The 17,199-nt window shown below is 41.2% G+C and overlaps 2 protein-coding genes across 3 annotated transcripts; one reads left to right on the top strand and one right to left on the bottom strand.

The window, feature by feature from the left end:
* Nucleotides 1-15: 15 nt before the first annotated feature.
* On the top strand, nucleotides 16-7,300 carry LOC117731800 (ADP-ribosylation factor-binding protein GGA1-like). Of its 2 annotated transcripts, XM_034534231.1 has the most exons (18): nucleotides 60-112; nucleotides 241-381; nucleotides 845-929; nucleotides 1,200-1,275; nucleotides 1,383-1,481; nucleotides 1,702-1,825; nucleotides 2,494-2,594; nucleotides 2,786-2,866; nucleotides 3,235-3,372; nucleotides 3,482-3,563; nucleotides 3,729-3,839; nucleotides 3,945-4,088; nucleotides 4,414-4,457; nucleotides 4,629-4,819; nucleotides 4,974-5,248; nucleotides 5,378-5,547; nucleotides 5,643-5,753; nucleotides 5,876-7,300. In XM_034534231.1, exons 2-18 carry the CDS (start codon nucleotides 357-359, stop codon nucleotides 5,984-5,986), a joined length of 1,968 nt encoding a protein of 655 aa, XP_034390122.1. In that variant the 5' UTR covers nucleotides 60-112; nucleotides 241-356; the 3' UTR covers nucleotides 5,987-7,300. The 2 variants fall into 2 exon arrangements, with proteins under 2 accessions (XP_034390113.1, XP_034390122.1); XM_034534222.1 differs by lacking the exon at nucleotides 241-381 and having other exon boundaries at nucleotides 16-112.
* A 1,727-nt stretch (nucleotides 7,301-9,027) lies between these two features.
* Nucleotides 9,028-17,101, bottom strand: LOC117728713 (probable ATP-dependent RNA helicase DDX17). Its single transcript, XM_034529511.1, has 13 exons — nucleotides 16,844-17,101; nucleotides 16,020-16,179; nucleotides 15,607-15,703; nucleotides 15,258-15,391; nucleotides 14,486-14,551; nucleotides 14,223-14,364; nucleotides 13,666-13,826; nucleotides 13,367-13,539; nucleotides 13,101-13,211; nucleotides 12,909-12,970; nucleotides 12,676-12,735; nucleotides 10,353-10,589; nucleotides 9,028-10,274 (listed from the first exon to the last, which is right to left on the bottom strand). The coding sequence occupies exons 1-13, from the start codon at nucleotides 16,882-16,884 to the stop codon at nucleotides 9,784-9,786; spliced, it is 1,935 nt and encodes a 644-aa protein (XP_034385402.1). The 5' UTR covers nucleotides 16,885-17,101; the 3' UTR covers nucleotides 9,028-9,783.
* Between the last annotated feature and the right edge of the window lie 98 nt (nucleotides 17,102-17,199).

The following is a 17,199-nucleotide window of genomic DNA, read 5'->3' as shown; positions in this document are numbered from 1 at the left end:
AACTGCTACTCACGCGAGATGTTACAAAATCACGCGATAGGTGCCACTTTTTAGAACTCCCGAAAAATGGCAGCAGCGCCTCCGGATGAGGCTACCCTCCAGTCTCGCATCAGTAAGTCGTTATATGGTACAATCAAATTAACGTATGAAGGGAAAGCGAGAGCCGATACGCTTTCTAGGGACTAGAAGGAGATATTGCCAGTTCAAATTCGTTGCTGTCGGCCGTTGCTCTTTTCGCAGGGAAGAGATTGTTTGAGAATCAAGACAGCGAATGTCATCAAATTGAAAAGTGCAGTTGTCGATCAGGAACAAACTCCCATCGTCACCGTTAACACCTTTGCTGTGATGCGCTCGTAATGTGTTTACTGTTGACATCTAGAGGTTAGTGTTGTTACACAAACATGACATTTAACGCTAAATTAAGAAAACATCCAGTTGATTGCTAACATCAGCTAGTTAGCTGCTGACGGTTTTCTCAAGGACCAAGACCAGTTGAACGAACCCACAACCAGGAACCATGGCCATATTATTATATACGTCTGATTTAACCGGGTAACCTTACAGGATTCAGCCACCCATTTATCACAAACACGAGCAACTCTCGTCACCTGCTTCAAACCAGATGACTCATAGTTTGCATAAAGAAAAGTCAGCAGCTGTAGCTTCTGACTATTTGCTTTATGCAAGGGAGGACAGGCGTTGAGGAGGACTTGACTCACATTTTTTCTGCTGTAAAATCTGTGAGTCGTCACGAGACGTTTGACAGACTTCACACAACGCAGCAGTTTCGTGTTTTAAAACTGCTGATACAGAATTTAGCCTAATGTATTTTCGTTTTGCACAGATGAGGCCACCAACCCTTTGAATAAGGAGACTGACTGGGACAATATCAAGGGATTTTGTGATCAGCTGAACAATGAACCAGAAGGGTGAGATGATAATAAATGCATCACACCATTTCAGAGTAAAAGTTTCTTGTTCATCATATACAAAATGCAGAATCAAATCAGCACTGTTCCTGTGGTTGATCTACATTCTAACAACTTGGTTTAATCCAGTTTCACAGCTTACATAGCTCTGTAGAAAACATCATATACATTTCAGAATATTTCATCACAACATGAAACATGTCGGACTATTCACGTTTTTATACCAAGGGTGTTTCGCTTCACAAAATAATACATGTTGTTATTCATCAGTCCCCAGCTTGCAACCAGACTTCTGGCCCATAAAATCCAGTCTCCTCAAGAATGGGAGGCTATGCAAGCGCTTATGGTAAGCTAACAAGTGTAACGGTCTGCAGAACGACACATTAGAAGCCACTTTATTTTGTAAAGACTTGTCTGTACAAATGTAAAAACAAAGTATTACATAATTCCTAGGTTCTGGAGACGTGCATGAAGAACTGTGGAAAGAGATTTCACAGTGAGGTGGGAAAGTTTCGCTTTCTCAATGAGCTCATCAAAGTGGTGTCACCTAAGGTAATGATCGCAGTCTTTTACATACCCATTTGGCTGCAAATGTAATTATATGTTGAAGGGCCAGTGGAACCAGTTCTTTGTGCTGAGGAAAACCTTATGGGAATGGTTAAAAAAAATTACAACACTGTAGGCCAGTCATCAGTGTATTTATTATGTTGTTGTTCAAGCATAAACACATTTTACAATAACAATTAAAATAATAATTCCCTCTTTTCTGCAGTATTTGGGTGCCCGGGCTCCAGAGACAGTGAAGAAGAAGGTGTTAGAAATTGTGTACAGCTGGACAGTGAGGATGCCGGATGAGACCAAGATAGCAGACGCCTATCGGATGCTGAAAAAACAGGGTGAGCGCTTCAGGCCAAGAAGAGAACACGACAAACTAACAAGATATACAACGATTGGTTAGCATCGTTCCATCCCCACTCAGGGACTTTCTGTGTGGAGTTTGCATTTTGCAGGTTTCCTCCCACCACCAAAGTGCTGGCCGATTGGGCGCAGTTATTTGGGGGGGGGGTGGGGGGTTGGTAATCAGGTTGAGGACCAGATTACCAACTAGATAGAGGTTTCACTGTGGTGACCCCTAACAGGAAATGCCAAAGGAAGAAGGTGGTTTATGAATGTGTTATTTTAGTTCTCATATTTGACTGACAATGTTTTTTTTGTTTCCCGATATGTTCCTTGTATTACCAAACAGTAATGTGTCAGTTCTACGTTTTATGGTAATGAGCCACAACCATGATCCCTTAGTCATACTTAGTTGAATGTACTGTGATCTACGTGTTGTGTAGAGTACCTTTTCTGTAGAGTGTTGGTTTGTGACACATTTTGACAGAATGCAACTAACTCTCTTGTAATAATTTGCTTACATTTATCTAAAAGAAGTGTCAAGAACAATGTTCTAGTGGCAGTATTAGGTCATGGAGAGGACTCTGAGTCAGAAGTGATCCAGATGACTTAGACTTGGCCGAACTGTTTACATTTGAGGTTAATAGGTGTCCTTGCTCACTTCCAGGCATTGTCAAGCTGGATCCTGAGCTTCCTGATGACAAGGCCCTCCCTCCCCCTCCACCGAGAGCTAACAATATCATCTTTGAGGATGAGGAGAAATCCAAGGTATGGGTCATGATGAAGCACACATCAATTTGAACAGTGGTTTGAAAAAAAAATATTTAAAAAATGTTCTGTACCCATCAAATTCTCTTGGAAGTTTAACTCCCGGGACAACCCTGAAGGAACCAACGGTTTACAAAGTTTTCTTCCTCTGTTCTTTCCCCTCCCTCTTTTGTCCTATCCTGTTTTTGTAGATGCTGTCTCGCTTATTGAATAGCACTCACCAAGAAGATCTAAGGGCAGCAAACAAGCTCATTAAGGAAATGGTCCAGGAGGTGAGTCATTGGTGTTGTTTTCAGAATATGATAACATTAATCCGCCCGAATATTTGTGTTGAGGCCTTTTCAACCATTAATTTTATTATCATAGTGTTCAATACTTCATGAGTAATGGTCTCAATCTACTTCAACGTGGACAACAGATGTTAACAATTGAATATCCAATTAATAATCACGGTTTTGATCTAGGTATGATCCAACACCAGGCTATAGTTTCAGTAAGAAATTATTAAAGTGAGGGATCGAATGTTGAATTGTTTATGTAAAATGTTGTATAGGTATAGTCCGGAACTGTAATATTGCCTTTTATTACCATTGCACATTATACTGACTCTCTTGTCATCACCTTGATGAACTTTTTCAAGGACCAAAAGCGTGTAGAGAAGGTATCAAAGCGATTGAACGCCATCCAGGAGGTGAAGGAGAGTGTCAGCCTGCTGAGCCAGTTGCTGGAGGGTTACAGCAAGGAGAGTTGCTCCCAGAGCAACCAGGGTCTCATTAAGGTTGGCACAGTTCAGCACATTAAAATCATCTGCAGCTACAGTCTAGTCATTCTGCTTATGCCACTTACTACAGGTGTGGTTTTAATGTTTTTAACATGTCTGTTCGCAGGATCTTTACCAGCGCTGTGAGAAAATGAGACCTACACTCTTCCGATTAGCAAGTGATACAGAGGATAGTGACGATGCTTTAGGTAAGGTGGCTGACCTCATGACTTTGACAGTATGTCATATTATAAAATGCAGAATAAGCTATTAATCAAGTAATTTTTTTTCGTACACAAATTTCATGGAATCAGGCCATTTTCAAAGCGTAAAACCACATTGGTCTTTCTAATCAGCCTTGTTTCTGCTCCTAGCCGATATCCTACAGGCCAATGACAACCTGACTCAGGTAATCAACCTGTACAGGCAGCTGGTTAAGGGAGAGGACGTGTCAAAGGATGGCATAACTTTGCCCTCACAACCAGGTAGGTGCATGTGTGTGGGATGTGGCTTTCATCAGTGTACTAAGCTTGATAAAAAAACCTTTGTAGACTACAAGATCACAGATGTGTATCCTTTATCCAAAACAGGCAGCAGTAGCTCAGCACTGGTCGACTTGATGGGACTTAACGCATCAGCCAACACGACACCTTCCAACCCAGAGCCCTCCAGCCTCCAGACCCTGACTCAGAACATGGGCATCAGCCTCTTGGATGATGAGCTCATGTCACTAGGTAAGCACAAAAAAGCTCCTCTGGCTTGTAAACGCAAAGGTACATTACTCAGCTTAACTTTGCAACTAGCAAAAAACGGATGAGTCAGCACAGTATGCGGCCCTCCTGTTGGTCGAAACCGCATGCTCAGAAGCACACCACATCTGGTTAGACCACACCAAAGCTACACACAGCCTTACTAGAAACATTTCACAACTCTTGGCTTGCTTACAATTTTAAAATTTGGATTTGTTTGAAAGAGTTTTGAACGGCATTTACTTTTAATATGTTGTAAACACCAGAAGTTAGAAGAAAAGTGAGTTAACCGTTGTCTCTTATTTCCTAGGACTGAATGTAACGGAAAACGTCGACTCTCAGAACAATTTTCAGGTGCAATTTGAAAGATAATACTCTACTGCTCAGATTAAAGTCATTATTTGTAAAATTAACAAAACAAAAAAAACATCAAGAAAATGTATGCCATGAGATGCTTTTCAATTAACTCTATCTCTTTGTACACTTTTTGACAGGAAGATTTTAACCCTGCTTTTGTTCTCTCAGTCCTCTGATGGCACAGAATCGTTTGCTGCATGCGTTCCTGCTGCAGTGCTGCAACCAGCTGTGGTCCAAACCCCACAAGCTGCACCAGCAGGGGGGCCCACTGCACCTCCTAAACCCATGGAAGAGCTTGACATGTTGGGGAAGACGTTGTTACAACAATCCTTACCCCCACAGAGCCAGCAGGTCAAATGGTAAGTTAACCTTTTTAAAGTTGTTTGATTGATGTCAGTATTTCTGTGCCTGATGCACCATAGCCCTGAATACACTTGAATAAACTTGTTATGGGTTATATTTTAAATGTTTTTTCATCCATCTAACTTGTGTTTCCTGTTCTTCAACATCTAGGGATAAGCTCCAACCTCGATCCAGAGTCTCCTTACGAGATATGCAGACCAAGTCCAACGCCAGCTGTAGACCCGCTCCGAATGGAACCACCACCTCGGCTGGTCCCGCTCCTGCTCCAGGGTCCACATTGGCTCTCCAGTCAGAGCAGCCTGACGTTCTCCTCCTCTCCAATCTGAGTCTTGCAGCGGCTGAGAAAGGCTCATTAGCTGCTACTGACCCCTATGAAAACATCTCTCTCTCTGACATTACGGTGCCTCTGGAAGCAATCAAACCCAGTAAGCATGAGCAGTAACACCAGGCCCAACAGTGACGCTGGGTCTGGTCATATGTGCCGGTTTCTCTCTTTATTGCTCTGCTTCATGTTCTGTTTTGTTTTTCCCCATGTGTTTGCACATATTTTTCAGGCAGTTATTTACCAGTGACTGTATTCGACAAACATAGTCTCCGTGTTTTGTTCACCTTTGCCCGTGACTGTCCTCCATCACGGTCTGACGTGCTGGTGGTGATCATCTCCATGCTGTCCTCGGCCCCCATTCCTGTTACCAACATCCGCTTTCAGGCAGCAGTACCAAAGGTGGGTTTAAGGAAATCTGGTGGGAACCATGTCTTTTGACTAAAGTATTATTTGTGCATATCTCTTGTTAATGATTTTTGTGTGGCTGTGCCTAGGTGATGAAAGTAAAGCTGCAGCCTCCCTCTAGCACCGAGCTCTCAGCCTTTAATCCCATCCTGCCTCCATCCGCCATCACACAGATCCTGCTATTGGCTAACCCTCACAAGGTGCTGTGCCCCCCCCCCCCCCCCCCCCTCCAATTGCAATTTGGTGATGAACACTGAATGTAAACTGAGACTTTTTTTCTTTGTTTACTAGAAAACTGATATTTTTTCTCTTTATGTTTTAGGAGAAAGTACGTTTGCGGTACAAGCTGACATTTAACCTGGGGGACAAATGTCATGATGAATCTGGTGATGTGGACCAGTTCCCGCCTCCAAACACCTGGGGGAACCTGTAGGGAGAAAAACCAGCCTCCTGTCATCTGAGTCTCTGCTTTCTTTAGATTTAGGTTGAAGTTGTCCCTCATCACTGGCTTGAGATGAGATCTCCTCTTTACACTCCAGTGGCTTCAAACTCTGGTTTGGTAATACAAACTAAACCAAGACCAGTTGTGGGAACCAGCTTCTACCTTGTGCCTTCCTTCGCGCCTTCCTGTCCCTTTTCAATCATCTCTGCGTTCCTGTGTTTCGTAGTGTAGAATTTCTTTCTTCTTCCAACAATCATTCCGATGCAAAATTGTCCAACATTAATTCAATGCAGTGAATTTTTGGGGAAATAAGTAGAGCCTTTTAAAAAACCTTAATGTGTGCTTTTTTTTCTGATAAATGCACGGTTTAACAATCCTGTCCGATGTCTCCAGTCATGGGAATGACATGTAACAGCTGGTGTCTCACTTTAATTCTCAACTGTAAAGCAAGTGTCTTACTTTGGACCGCATCAGTGCAGATGTCCCCATTTGGAGTATTGTCACAGTTTGTGTGTTCAGAGTAGGGTTGAAACCAATCATTATCTTCTCTCAGTACGTCAATAATACTTTTCAGTTCAAATGAGTCAGTCACATGCTTAAAGTGATGTTTACAGTCTGACTCGCAGCCAAAACACTTGATGTATTCAACCTATGATATGGAATAGTTGGTATTTTTACCTGAAAAATAACTTCTTTTTTTTCAGAATTGTAATTAATTTCTCATCAAATGATGAATTCATTCATTGTGTCAGCACTACATCAGTGTTCAAGGAATAGCAGCCAGTCAGTGGATTTAAGTCGGATGCTGTCTTGCCAAACCTTTTGCCAAAAACTTGAGTTGCATAAGGAAATGATGAAATTAAATTAACACTAGTTTAACTTAGTTTGTTCCCCTTGTAATCAATGGAGACAGTATATCTTGGTAGCATACATAATGAATTGGTACATAGTTTTTAAGTATTTCTTTGGTTTTAATATTTGTTGTGTGAGACAAACGGCCTGTACTACAGCAGACTTGTCATAGGCAAAGCACAGGTGTTTAATAAGTTGTCAAAATGTCTTCTGTGAAGAAGGACTACGAGAGAAGGGTACTAAACATTTGCCCCTGTTAAAATACTGAAATTTAGCTTTTCATTTTTTGCACTTTTCTTCATTTTTGAAAGATTGGGACACTTTTTTTGTTATGTTTCACTCAGGATTTTCCTTTTTGAGAGTTATTTTACACATAATGAACTATCATGCACTTATTTAGTTTTTATTTTGCACATGAATCCGTTCCATATTACAATACATTGTCTTTTCTCATTCGTTGCCTTTCTATTGTTGATCGACCCAAAGAGGGACATGTGAGTCCTGAGTTGGCATTGCGTACATCCTGTTTGATTCTACCACATGTGCCTAAGATGTAACGTTGAATTTCTAAATGCTCCTGTACATATATGTATACAAATGAGTAGTTTGATCTTTTGTTTCTGTTTTCATACGTCCAAATGATGTTACAGAATCATCCGAATAACCACGGCCATTGAGTGGATTAAAGCACTATGAGAAGGGTCATAAAGATTAAAATAAGATTGTAGGCAGACTGGTTCCACCTGAGAAATACGATTATGAAATAAGATTATGAAATACATGTGAAACTCCAAGTGTGTTTGTGTAATACATTAGAGCTGGAGATTGAGTTCATGGTATGATGAGAGATCAATTTCAGAATTACCCACCGAGTGATATTGATTCATTTCAAGTGTTACGTTTCTTATGGTAGATCAACTCACATTATCACACAGTGCCAGTAATAATTATTATATGCTGTTTCACAATACTATGAATGAGACATTTAATTTCCTTAAAGATTTGCTTTCATCCATTTACAGCTACACCACTAACTCGTCTTGGACTGGAAGGAAGAGGGCAATAATGAGACAAGAAAGTTGCCTCAGTCGGCACCTTTTAGTCCTACGTGGCTGAAGCTGATTATAAATAATAATCATTGCCTGATTTATTGTAAACTATGCATTGAGGAGGACTGTAACAGGTTTGACTACATTGCCAGAAACCAATTTATCTTGTTCACACATGCTCATACATGACTTTCGTTATTGCCAGAGTTTATTGCATTTCCCTCTTTAGGATGAACAGCAGCACATTATTTGACTGCAGGAGCATAAATCAGTAGATATATTCAAATTATTCCAGTCTGTGGGGATGATGATGACAGACACTATGACTCTTCCTTTTTGACAGAGGTCTCGGTCTTAAGGTATTAACTCAGCAAGTCACCTTTGATTTGTCGTCCGTCTGCACTGATAAATTAGTTACAGAACCAGCTATCGTTCCCACAACCAGGAAAATTACCTGAAACATGAGACGGGGCACTCATGTCTTGTCGCCTTGCTATTTCATGCCTGGGTGTCATTGAGGTGCATTTAGGGGTACGCTACAAAGTCGCAAGTTATTTCAGAGCACCCCCTTTACAAACCTAATACAGATACAAATCCCTGTCACAGGCACTTAAATACTTAATAACCTCTATGCTTCAGTTTGCAGTGCACTTCAAAAAGTCATGAACATGAACAAGCACTGCATGCAAATCTGTTATCCTTCGCCAGCTTTCAAGTGCATCATCAGACTGGACCTCCCACATTCATTTTGACTGGCAAGAAGAACTTAAGGAACTAGAAACATGTCACTTAAAACCCAAAGGGAGTCAATCAACTAAACTTGATCCAAATGTTTAAGATTGTTACACAACTAAAGTATAACAAAACTAAGTGTTGTAACAAGGCCTCAACGTGTATTTGTAAGAGGAAAACTGTCTTTTCCATTTGTTCTCCTAATGTAAAGAAAAGCTTCATGCCATGATGTATATTTACATACAGAAAAACATACATATGTACATACTGCTGGATACAAATTGAGAATGTACTACAAATGTGTATTTAAGGCAAATAGTCATTTGTATGGCAAATTTACCTGACGTATAAATAATGACCAATAATTAAGTAAATAAATAAAAAATAAATAGGAAAATATTGTTTTGATTCTTATTTATTTATGAAGAAAAATACAAGATGAATGAAAAACAAAGCAACAAACTACAATTTAATCCACAATCCATACTAAAATAGGTCTGCATTATCTGATCTGCTATTTAAAACATGGGAGTTACAAGTAAATAGAACCAAGTTTTTTTTTCTTGCTTAAGGACAGGAACGAGTAAAGAGACAAAACCAAACAAGAATTGTGGTTGCATGGTATCAACAGTATGAAATAAGATTCACAACTTGGATGCATCTCTTCAGTATTTAGAAAAACAAACACAATGCAATAATTAGAATATAATGCTTGTCAAAACCTTAAACAAAAAAATATCTAACTTTAATGAAACCAGAGAGAAAGACATGACTCTGGACTGGGACGGTATAAACTATAAAACATTCCCATAGACCAGCACTTTCAACCACGTACCACTGAGGCCTGGTTTTCATTGTCATCAAATCCTAATACAGCTGATGGATATAAACTGATGAAATTCCCTGCTGTAGTGTTTGTATGAAATGACAACAAGAAATGTGTTCCATGGTACAAGGTTGAGTTGAGGTTGGAAAAAAAGAACGGTCAAAGTTTTAAGTTTAGTAATGAATGGTATAAGCCCTTACCTCCTTAGCTATATGCTTTTTTTCTTTTTAAATCTCCGCCTCTTGGAGATGAAAAAAAGAGTAAAAAGAAAATTACACTTTGAACACATTAAGTAACACAAATTAACTCGGTGCTTCCTGCTCCTAATTCTACTTCCTGGGAGGTGGAGGGCCTGGAGGAGGAGGGGGTGGAGAAGCAAAAGGGTACGGCGGTTGCCCCACGAAGCCCATGAGCGCTTGCTGCTGTGCAGCAAACTGATGAGTCATCAGAGGCTGCAACCCCCCTGATAATGAAGGGGGAGGAAGAGGCTGGCTAAACTGACCCTGCGGCTGGCTGGACTTATCCTGACCTCCGTTGCGGGAGTTGAAGCCCCCGCCCCCGCCGCTACTGTAACTCTGGTACTGATCTGAGCCAGCGCTGTGGCTATTCTTTTGATCTCGGCCTCTGTCCCTGAAAGAGGAAGTGGAGCGGCCTCCATCATGGTTGTTGTGGCTGTCACGGCCGAAGCTACTGCGGCTGTCCTTGCTGCCGCCACCGCCACCGCCACCGCCACCGCCAGCATGCATGCTGCGATCATTTTGCCTCTGGAACATGTGGTTAGAGTTGTTGGAGCTGCTGCCACGGTAACGCATTCTGCCACCTGTCACAAACGAAATGTCAGTATTATTATATCCCATTTTACAGTATGACGGACTGTGACGTACTAAATTGTTCTTACCGCCTCCTCCTCCACCACGCCCCGACTCCACGAACTGAAGCAGTTTAGGGTTGATGGCCTGCCGGGCCTCCGCCAGCACCCGGACCAGGTCTCGTGCCTGCCGCAGGTTCCCTGGGGTGAAGAAGGTGTAGGCTGTCCCCTTGTTGGAACTGCGGGCCGTACGTCCAATACGGTGGACATAATCCTCAGAGGAATTGGGATAGTCATAGTTGATGACGAACTTGATGTCTTCCACATCTTTTGGATAAAGAGCAATTGGTTTTACAGCATGGAGGAAAGGAAAAAATATGATAATGTCATGGGGGAAAAAAAATTATAATCTAACAAAAAAAAAGCTAATGTTTGTATGTAAATATATATATATATATATATATATATATATATATATATATATATATATATATATATATATATGAAGATGTAGATGTATATATTGTTAATAAAAATTGAAAACAAAAATAGTAACTTACCTGCTTTATCACCGTGAAAAGAATTCACAAATCCAAATATTAATTTTAGTTAACCACCATTATAACTGATTTAAATCCGATGCAGTTAAAACCGAACTTGACTTCAGGTTTTTGACATCAAGCTGAACAGAAATTATGTTACGGCTTCATAATCTTCACATCATTATGAATACTGGTCAAAATGTGTGACGATAAGCTGGTATTACATAAGACGTGGAGCTTTGACAGCACTGCTGATCAATAAGTCGACCTTTCCCCCTCAAACATGACAGCGGGAAACCATTTCACCAACCGAGACCGACTGAATAACAGAATGACAATGTGCCAGTTTTAAAACTGTGCTATTCTTTGAGCACGATGGAAGTACCTGAATGTATGGTGAGCTCATGGAGGAGTTAAGAGAAAGGGCCGGTGAGGTACTTACCCCCGTCAGGTTGTTTTTACAAAGGTAGTCAGTTCCCCCTGATCAGTCCTGGTTTATAGTGAGGGGCTGAGGGGGAGGGAGACAGGATTCATCCCTCACCTTCTGCACACACCAGCAAGGTCAGACGGGAGCAGAACCGTTAAACACACACAACGGCTGGTTATGTTGCTCTCTCGCTGTATGGCAGGACCCTCCTCAGACCCTGGCCAGGACTGGATCCAGACGAGCCCATCTAACTGTCTCTCCCCTGTCTGTCTGCTTTTTGGGACGGACCGATGGGCAGACATACAGGAACCTCAGGCTTCTCCCAAGGAAGGCTCGTTGGATATAAAACTGACAATACGGGGCAGGGGGATCTTAAGTTACCCAAGAGGAATAAGAGGGCTTTAATCCCTCTAAAACTAGCCACGCGTCTACTTTAACGTGACTGACAGCAGCACAGACTGTTACAGCTGCCGTGTGCTGCCAAACCCTGAGAGGAGAAGAGGGGAAAAAAGAACAAGGATACGGTCATAGGGATTTTAGCAAGTCAAAGACACTTCACTCATCCCCCCTTCTCACATTTATCCTGCCAACGAATTAGATAGCTGCCATAGCCTTCCTGTTGGTGGACCTAAGACAATTCAGCTGACACTGGCCTACTCAAATGCATCCGCAAAAATAAACGATATATATCATTTTGCTGAATGATTTTAGGGAAGAAAAGATTCACTATACAATACAATTTATGATTTAATCTGTGGAAGAACGGGTACTATGAGCAGCATCTTCTTTTGATTTGTACTGACGCTATAAAAGGCGAAGAAAAGGTGAGCCGTAGCATCTGCCCCGCTCGGCCCTCCTTTCAGGCAGCGTGCCAAAGAGCCCCGGTTGAAGGAAGCTTTTTAAGTGCAGAAACAGACTAAACAAGAAACAGACTATAAACCCAGCAGGCCTGCAGCCTCCATACTAGGCTTACGTTAAACTGTTATAACAGTGAGGGAGATTCTTAAATATAATCTGCATTATTATTTCACTGTAAATCACCAAATTCAAAAGGATACCACAAAATTCCTAGTGTGATACCAATTATAAAAAAGTAACGAACATAATATCAACCAGACAATAGTCAAAGGCAGATAATTATACATTTAATGTTGAGAAATGCATTTAGGTTTTACCCCATTGTATTGCCAGACTTTGCCAGATATAGTTGGTCTCATCTGTAGCATACTTACCTATTGTCAAAAATAATTGTTGCAGTTGTTACTGTACACACGTACTATATTAACTGTGACGATTGTTTCTTGTGTTACTCCATAAGTGTATAATACACTTCATAATATTTATAGGAAAAATATATAATTCACACGAAAATGCAGAAAGAATGAAGCAAAGAGACAATCATGCGAGATTCTGCAGCTTTAACTGTAGGTGTGAGCAGACATACCCAGACCACGGGAGGCCACATCGGTAGCAACCAGTATTGGAGCTTTACCACTCCGAAATTCTGTAGGATTAAACAAAATATTAGCAGGAATTAGACATGGACGCCTTCTCCACTCACGCTCAATGCCACTGGCTCCACAGGTATGATAGTTGAACACCAGTGTAGACTGGAAAGTTACATATAAACAAAAGGGCAGGAGGGAAGTAGTATCACTGTGTTACAGTTATTCTTACCAACAAGTACCCAATCTCTTTCTGGCTGGCTCTTGTCTCCATGGATACACATCGCTGGCCATCTAGATAAAAAAAACACAATGAAGTGGGAAGATGAGTGAAGAGTCTGAAAAGCGTCTGTCTATCAACTACTAATGATAGTTAATCCTAGTACTAAAGTCATAAAGTTGTATCATAACAGTAACGTCTCACCCTTGCCGCCTCATCCTCCTGGTAAGATCATCACAGCGCTTCTTCGTCTCCACAAAGACAATGGTTTTGTTCTCTTTCTCAGCCATTATCTCCTCCATCAGCTGAAATAGTCTGTAAACAGGGACACACAATCATAGCACATCACTGGCACTAAACTCAGACTCAACGGTGTGAAAGGATAAGCTTGTGTTCCGTCACACTATTATAGCAGCTAATGAGATAATCATGACATAATGTAATTTAAGGTCAGATGACTTCTGACTTACTTCTGATCCTTTTCATTCTCCATGCAGACATCAACTATCTGCAGGATGTTGTGGTTGGCACTGAGCTCCAGAGCACCAACGTTAATCTGGACGTGGTCCCTCAGGAAGTCCTCTGCAAGCTGTCGAACATCCTTCGGCCAGGTTGCGCTCCACATCAGAGTCTGTCTATCAGGCTGAGAAAGAGAGAGACACAGACAGACAGACAAAGACAAAGCATGCAACTGATTTAACTTAAAGTACTTTTATATTAATAAGTCACGGTGATCATTTTAAAATCAGCTGAACCTAACTGAGCCTACCCTGATTTGTTCAACAATCTTGCGAATCTGTGGTTCAAAGCCCATGTCCAGCATGCGGTCAGCCTCATCCAGCACCAGGTAGGTGCAGCGCCGCAGGTTAGTTTTCCCACTCTCCAGGAAGTCAATAAGGCGACCAGGTGTGGCGATACATATCTCAACACCTAGAGTCAAACAAAATCAACATATACCAAAAAGCAACACATTATTATATGCTCAAGCAGACCATTTTACTTACAGTTCAACACTTTCCAACAATTACTGGCTGTACCGGCTATGACCACACTTCACCGGGAAAAGCAGTGTTAACTAAAAATATCGGCAGCAGATGTGGAAGTCGCACATTAAAAGAGAGATAGTGTGTGTGTGTGCGTGTGTGTGATTCATTTACATACAAGGATACAGCTCTGTGTTTTTTCAATTAAATATGTTGTTCAACTTGATCAAGTTTGGAAAGTACTCAAAAATACACAACTACGTATATGTTGAAGATGATTTTTGATACACGGGTAACTATTTTGAATTATCTATAGTACATGCCCGTCTACAACCATACGCACCCCTCTCGAGGTCTCGGATCTGTGGTCCTTTGGGTGCTCCACCATAGACACAGGTGGTTTTGATACGGGAAGACCTGCCATACTCATATGCGACCTGTTGAACCTGCTGAGCCAGCTCTCTGGTTGGGGCCAACACTAGACACTGTGAAGAGAGGCCAAAGAGGAATGAGGAAGGTTTCACAGGCTGATTGTACGCACACACTAAAATAGTATGCTTTAGACAAAACAATATCTAACATAACTCAAATGTAATTTGAACTCACAATTGGGCCGTCTCCCCTCTCCAGGTAGGGCTGGTGGTTGATGTGTACAATAGAAGGAAGAAGATACTGCCGGGAAATTTAAAAAAACACAAGCGACAAGTGAATACATATCGTACTATCATGTCAAAAGGAAATCAAGCAAAACAATTCATCCTTTCTCCCATTAATCCTTTATAAAAACATTTTTTTAAAGACTCAATTAAACATTGGGCCTTACGCAAGAACCACTCGTGCAACCAGATTCATTCTTAAGTGGCATGAACTCGCCACGTTCACCAATATTCTCGCATTTTAATTTCTTTAATGGATCTCTGAAAGCAGGACTTCAATATGAAACATATGGGGCAGGATGCAAAGCCTTATTTGTTATTAGGCATTAATTATGCTATTTTAAAACTCTCATGAACAATCATGTTTAAACTGGTTATTTACACGGTTATGTTAAGTTAGAACCGTTTGCTGAACACTCAGAAGACAAAGTAAAGATAAAAAGTAAAGATACGAATTAAGAAGTAAAGAAAAGAATACAAAAATGTTCTTGCATGAGATCCAATATTTATCTTCAGTTGTGCTGCTGTTCCTGATGCACATTTTTACTTGATTTGCATTTATTTTATGGTTTATGCTGCGTTCACACCAAAAGCATGGCGAATTGTTCGCGCGAGTAGATCCCATGCAAAGTCAATGCACAGACGCGAATGGTTGAGAATGACGCAAATGTTTTTATAACACAATGTCATCATCATGGAGGAGGATGACCAGGTAGCCTTACAGCCAGTGTCTTTCCGGAGCCAGTCTGTGCGATCCCCACCATGTCCCTGCCACTCAGGGCCACAGGGAAGCCTTGAGACTGGATTGCTGTTGGCTCCTTGAAGTTCTGCTGTATCAGCACATCCATCACATGCTCTGCCAGAAGAAGGAGGGGGACAGTTACACTCTGTACTGGAAATTTGGTTTCTATCTTTCAGGCTTTCCATCCAAAGCACAATCCTTACCACTATCAGTCAATATTGTGTTATTCTAAACATACCATGAGTCCTTGTTAGACACATTTGACTAACACTGTAACTGATCATTTAGACCTTACAGACATTACGGTGTGTATTTTATGGATTACTAACGAGGAAACTGCGCCTGGTGAAAGGCAGGGATCGCCTTTGGACAGCCAGTGCCTCTGATGGTGATCTCCTTCTTTCTGCAAAACTCTTCCATTTCATGCTAGGTATAGAAGAGAAAGAGGAAACATACATTCGGACATGGTGTTTAAATTATTCATATTTTTTGGAATAGCTTCTATAACAACTATTCTGATTAAGACATTATATTAGGTATGCCTGTACTTTCATCATTAAGAGGTTTAAATGTGTCATTATTTGCTGCTTGGTGTATAAATATTGCTTGCAATTACAACATATATGATGATGGCGTTCAAACTAATTATAAATGACAGACATATGCTTAACTTTGTCACTTTCCAGAAACGTTTTAATATACATTAATGTTTGAGAGTGTGAAGAGAAATATAACGATTTACCTGACTCATGTGTTGGACTTCAGGGTGTTCAGCATAGAAGTTCTTCTCAAATTTCGGAAGCTCGTCTAGGTTCCATTTCTTCTTGCGAAGACGGTCACCTGGATTCCCAAACTTCATTGGTGGGGGTCCACTGCGACTGTTCATGGCCCCAAACCGTGGCCTGAGAGAGAGGGGCAAAGAGATAAGAGCATTGGGTAATCAGCCAGGCATTGCCTGCAGAAGTATATTTTATATTTGACACGGTCGCTAACATGCCAATGACTAAATATCAGCAGTTGCTGTGTCAACACTGTATTTACTATGGTCACCAAAGAGATCACGTGATGATAATTTAAATCTGCATTTTAGGTTTGTCTGTAACAAATGTCACAGTGCAGACTTAGGATTCTCATGAAGGCCTGCCCAGGGTGGCAAGTCTGCATCTCTTGTTTTTTTCTCTCTCTCTAAGCTTATAACATTACAGTCGGGAGGGTTCACCATACACATTACCATATACTTGATAGTTGTAGTTATTTTGGCCACTATGTGGAACATCATTTTCAGACCTAAAAACAAAGTAATCTTGGTGCCCAGTAAACGTTCGTGCCAACAGACGACCAAGACCCAGCGCAATGTTGACAGTTAAAGGGTTAAACTAACTACAAGCTGGGGAGAGGCCTCGATGCGGGTTGAGCTGCTCTAGCTAGCTTCTTCAGTTTTGCATTTTTCGAGAGAATACTGAAGTTTCCAAACTGCCTGTGTTGTTGACACGTTATTCAACGAATGCTGTAGGATATTTGTGTGCGTGTTTTATTTCCGTATATGAACAACAAACGCAACGTTACCTGTCTCTTCCACGGTCGCCGTAGGAAGAACCCCCTCTCATGTTGACGAAATAAAGTGAATCCTCTCCGCGATATTTGTAACGTAACGTTACGCTTTAACGTTTTCCACCGGCTCGTTTACGTTGTGCGCTGTTATAAAATGTTATTTACGCACGCAAAAGGTGTCTGTTAGCTAGTCGATAACTACGCTTCAGTTTTCGTCTGCGTCACGTAACGTTGGCCAACTGACTCGCACCTTCCCCCCCGGCCCTCTTTGGCGACGTAAATTATACTAGTAATTCTACGTAGCTTCGTTTTGATACTACGGACACTACGTACGAATGCTCACTAAGTAATAATGGTGAATATGATTTGTT

The sequence above is a fragment of the Cyclopterus lumpus genome, chromosome 1 (genome assembly GCF_009769545.1).
Source record: "Cyclopterus lumpus isolate fCycLum1 chromosome 1, fCycLum1.pri, whole genome shotgun sequence".
NCBI classification, from domain to species: domain Eukaryota; kingdom Metazoa; phylum Chordata; class Actinopteri; order Perciformes; family Cyclopteridae; genus Cyclopterus; species Cyclopterus lumpus.
The sequence above is the reverse complement of the archived record's forward strand: the minus strand, read 5'-3'. Positions and strand labels throughout refer to the sequence as shown.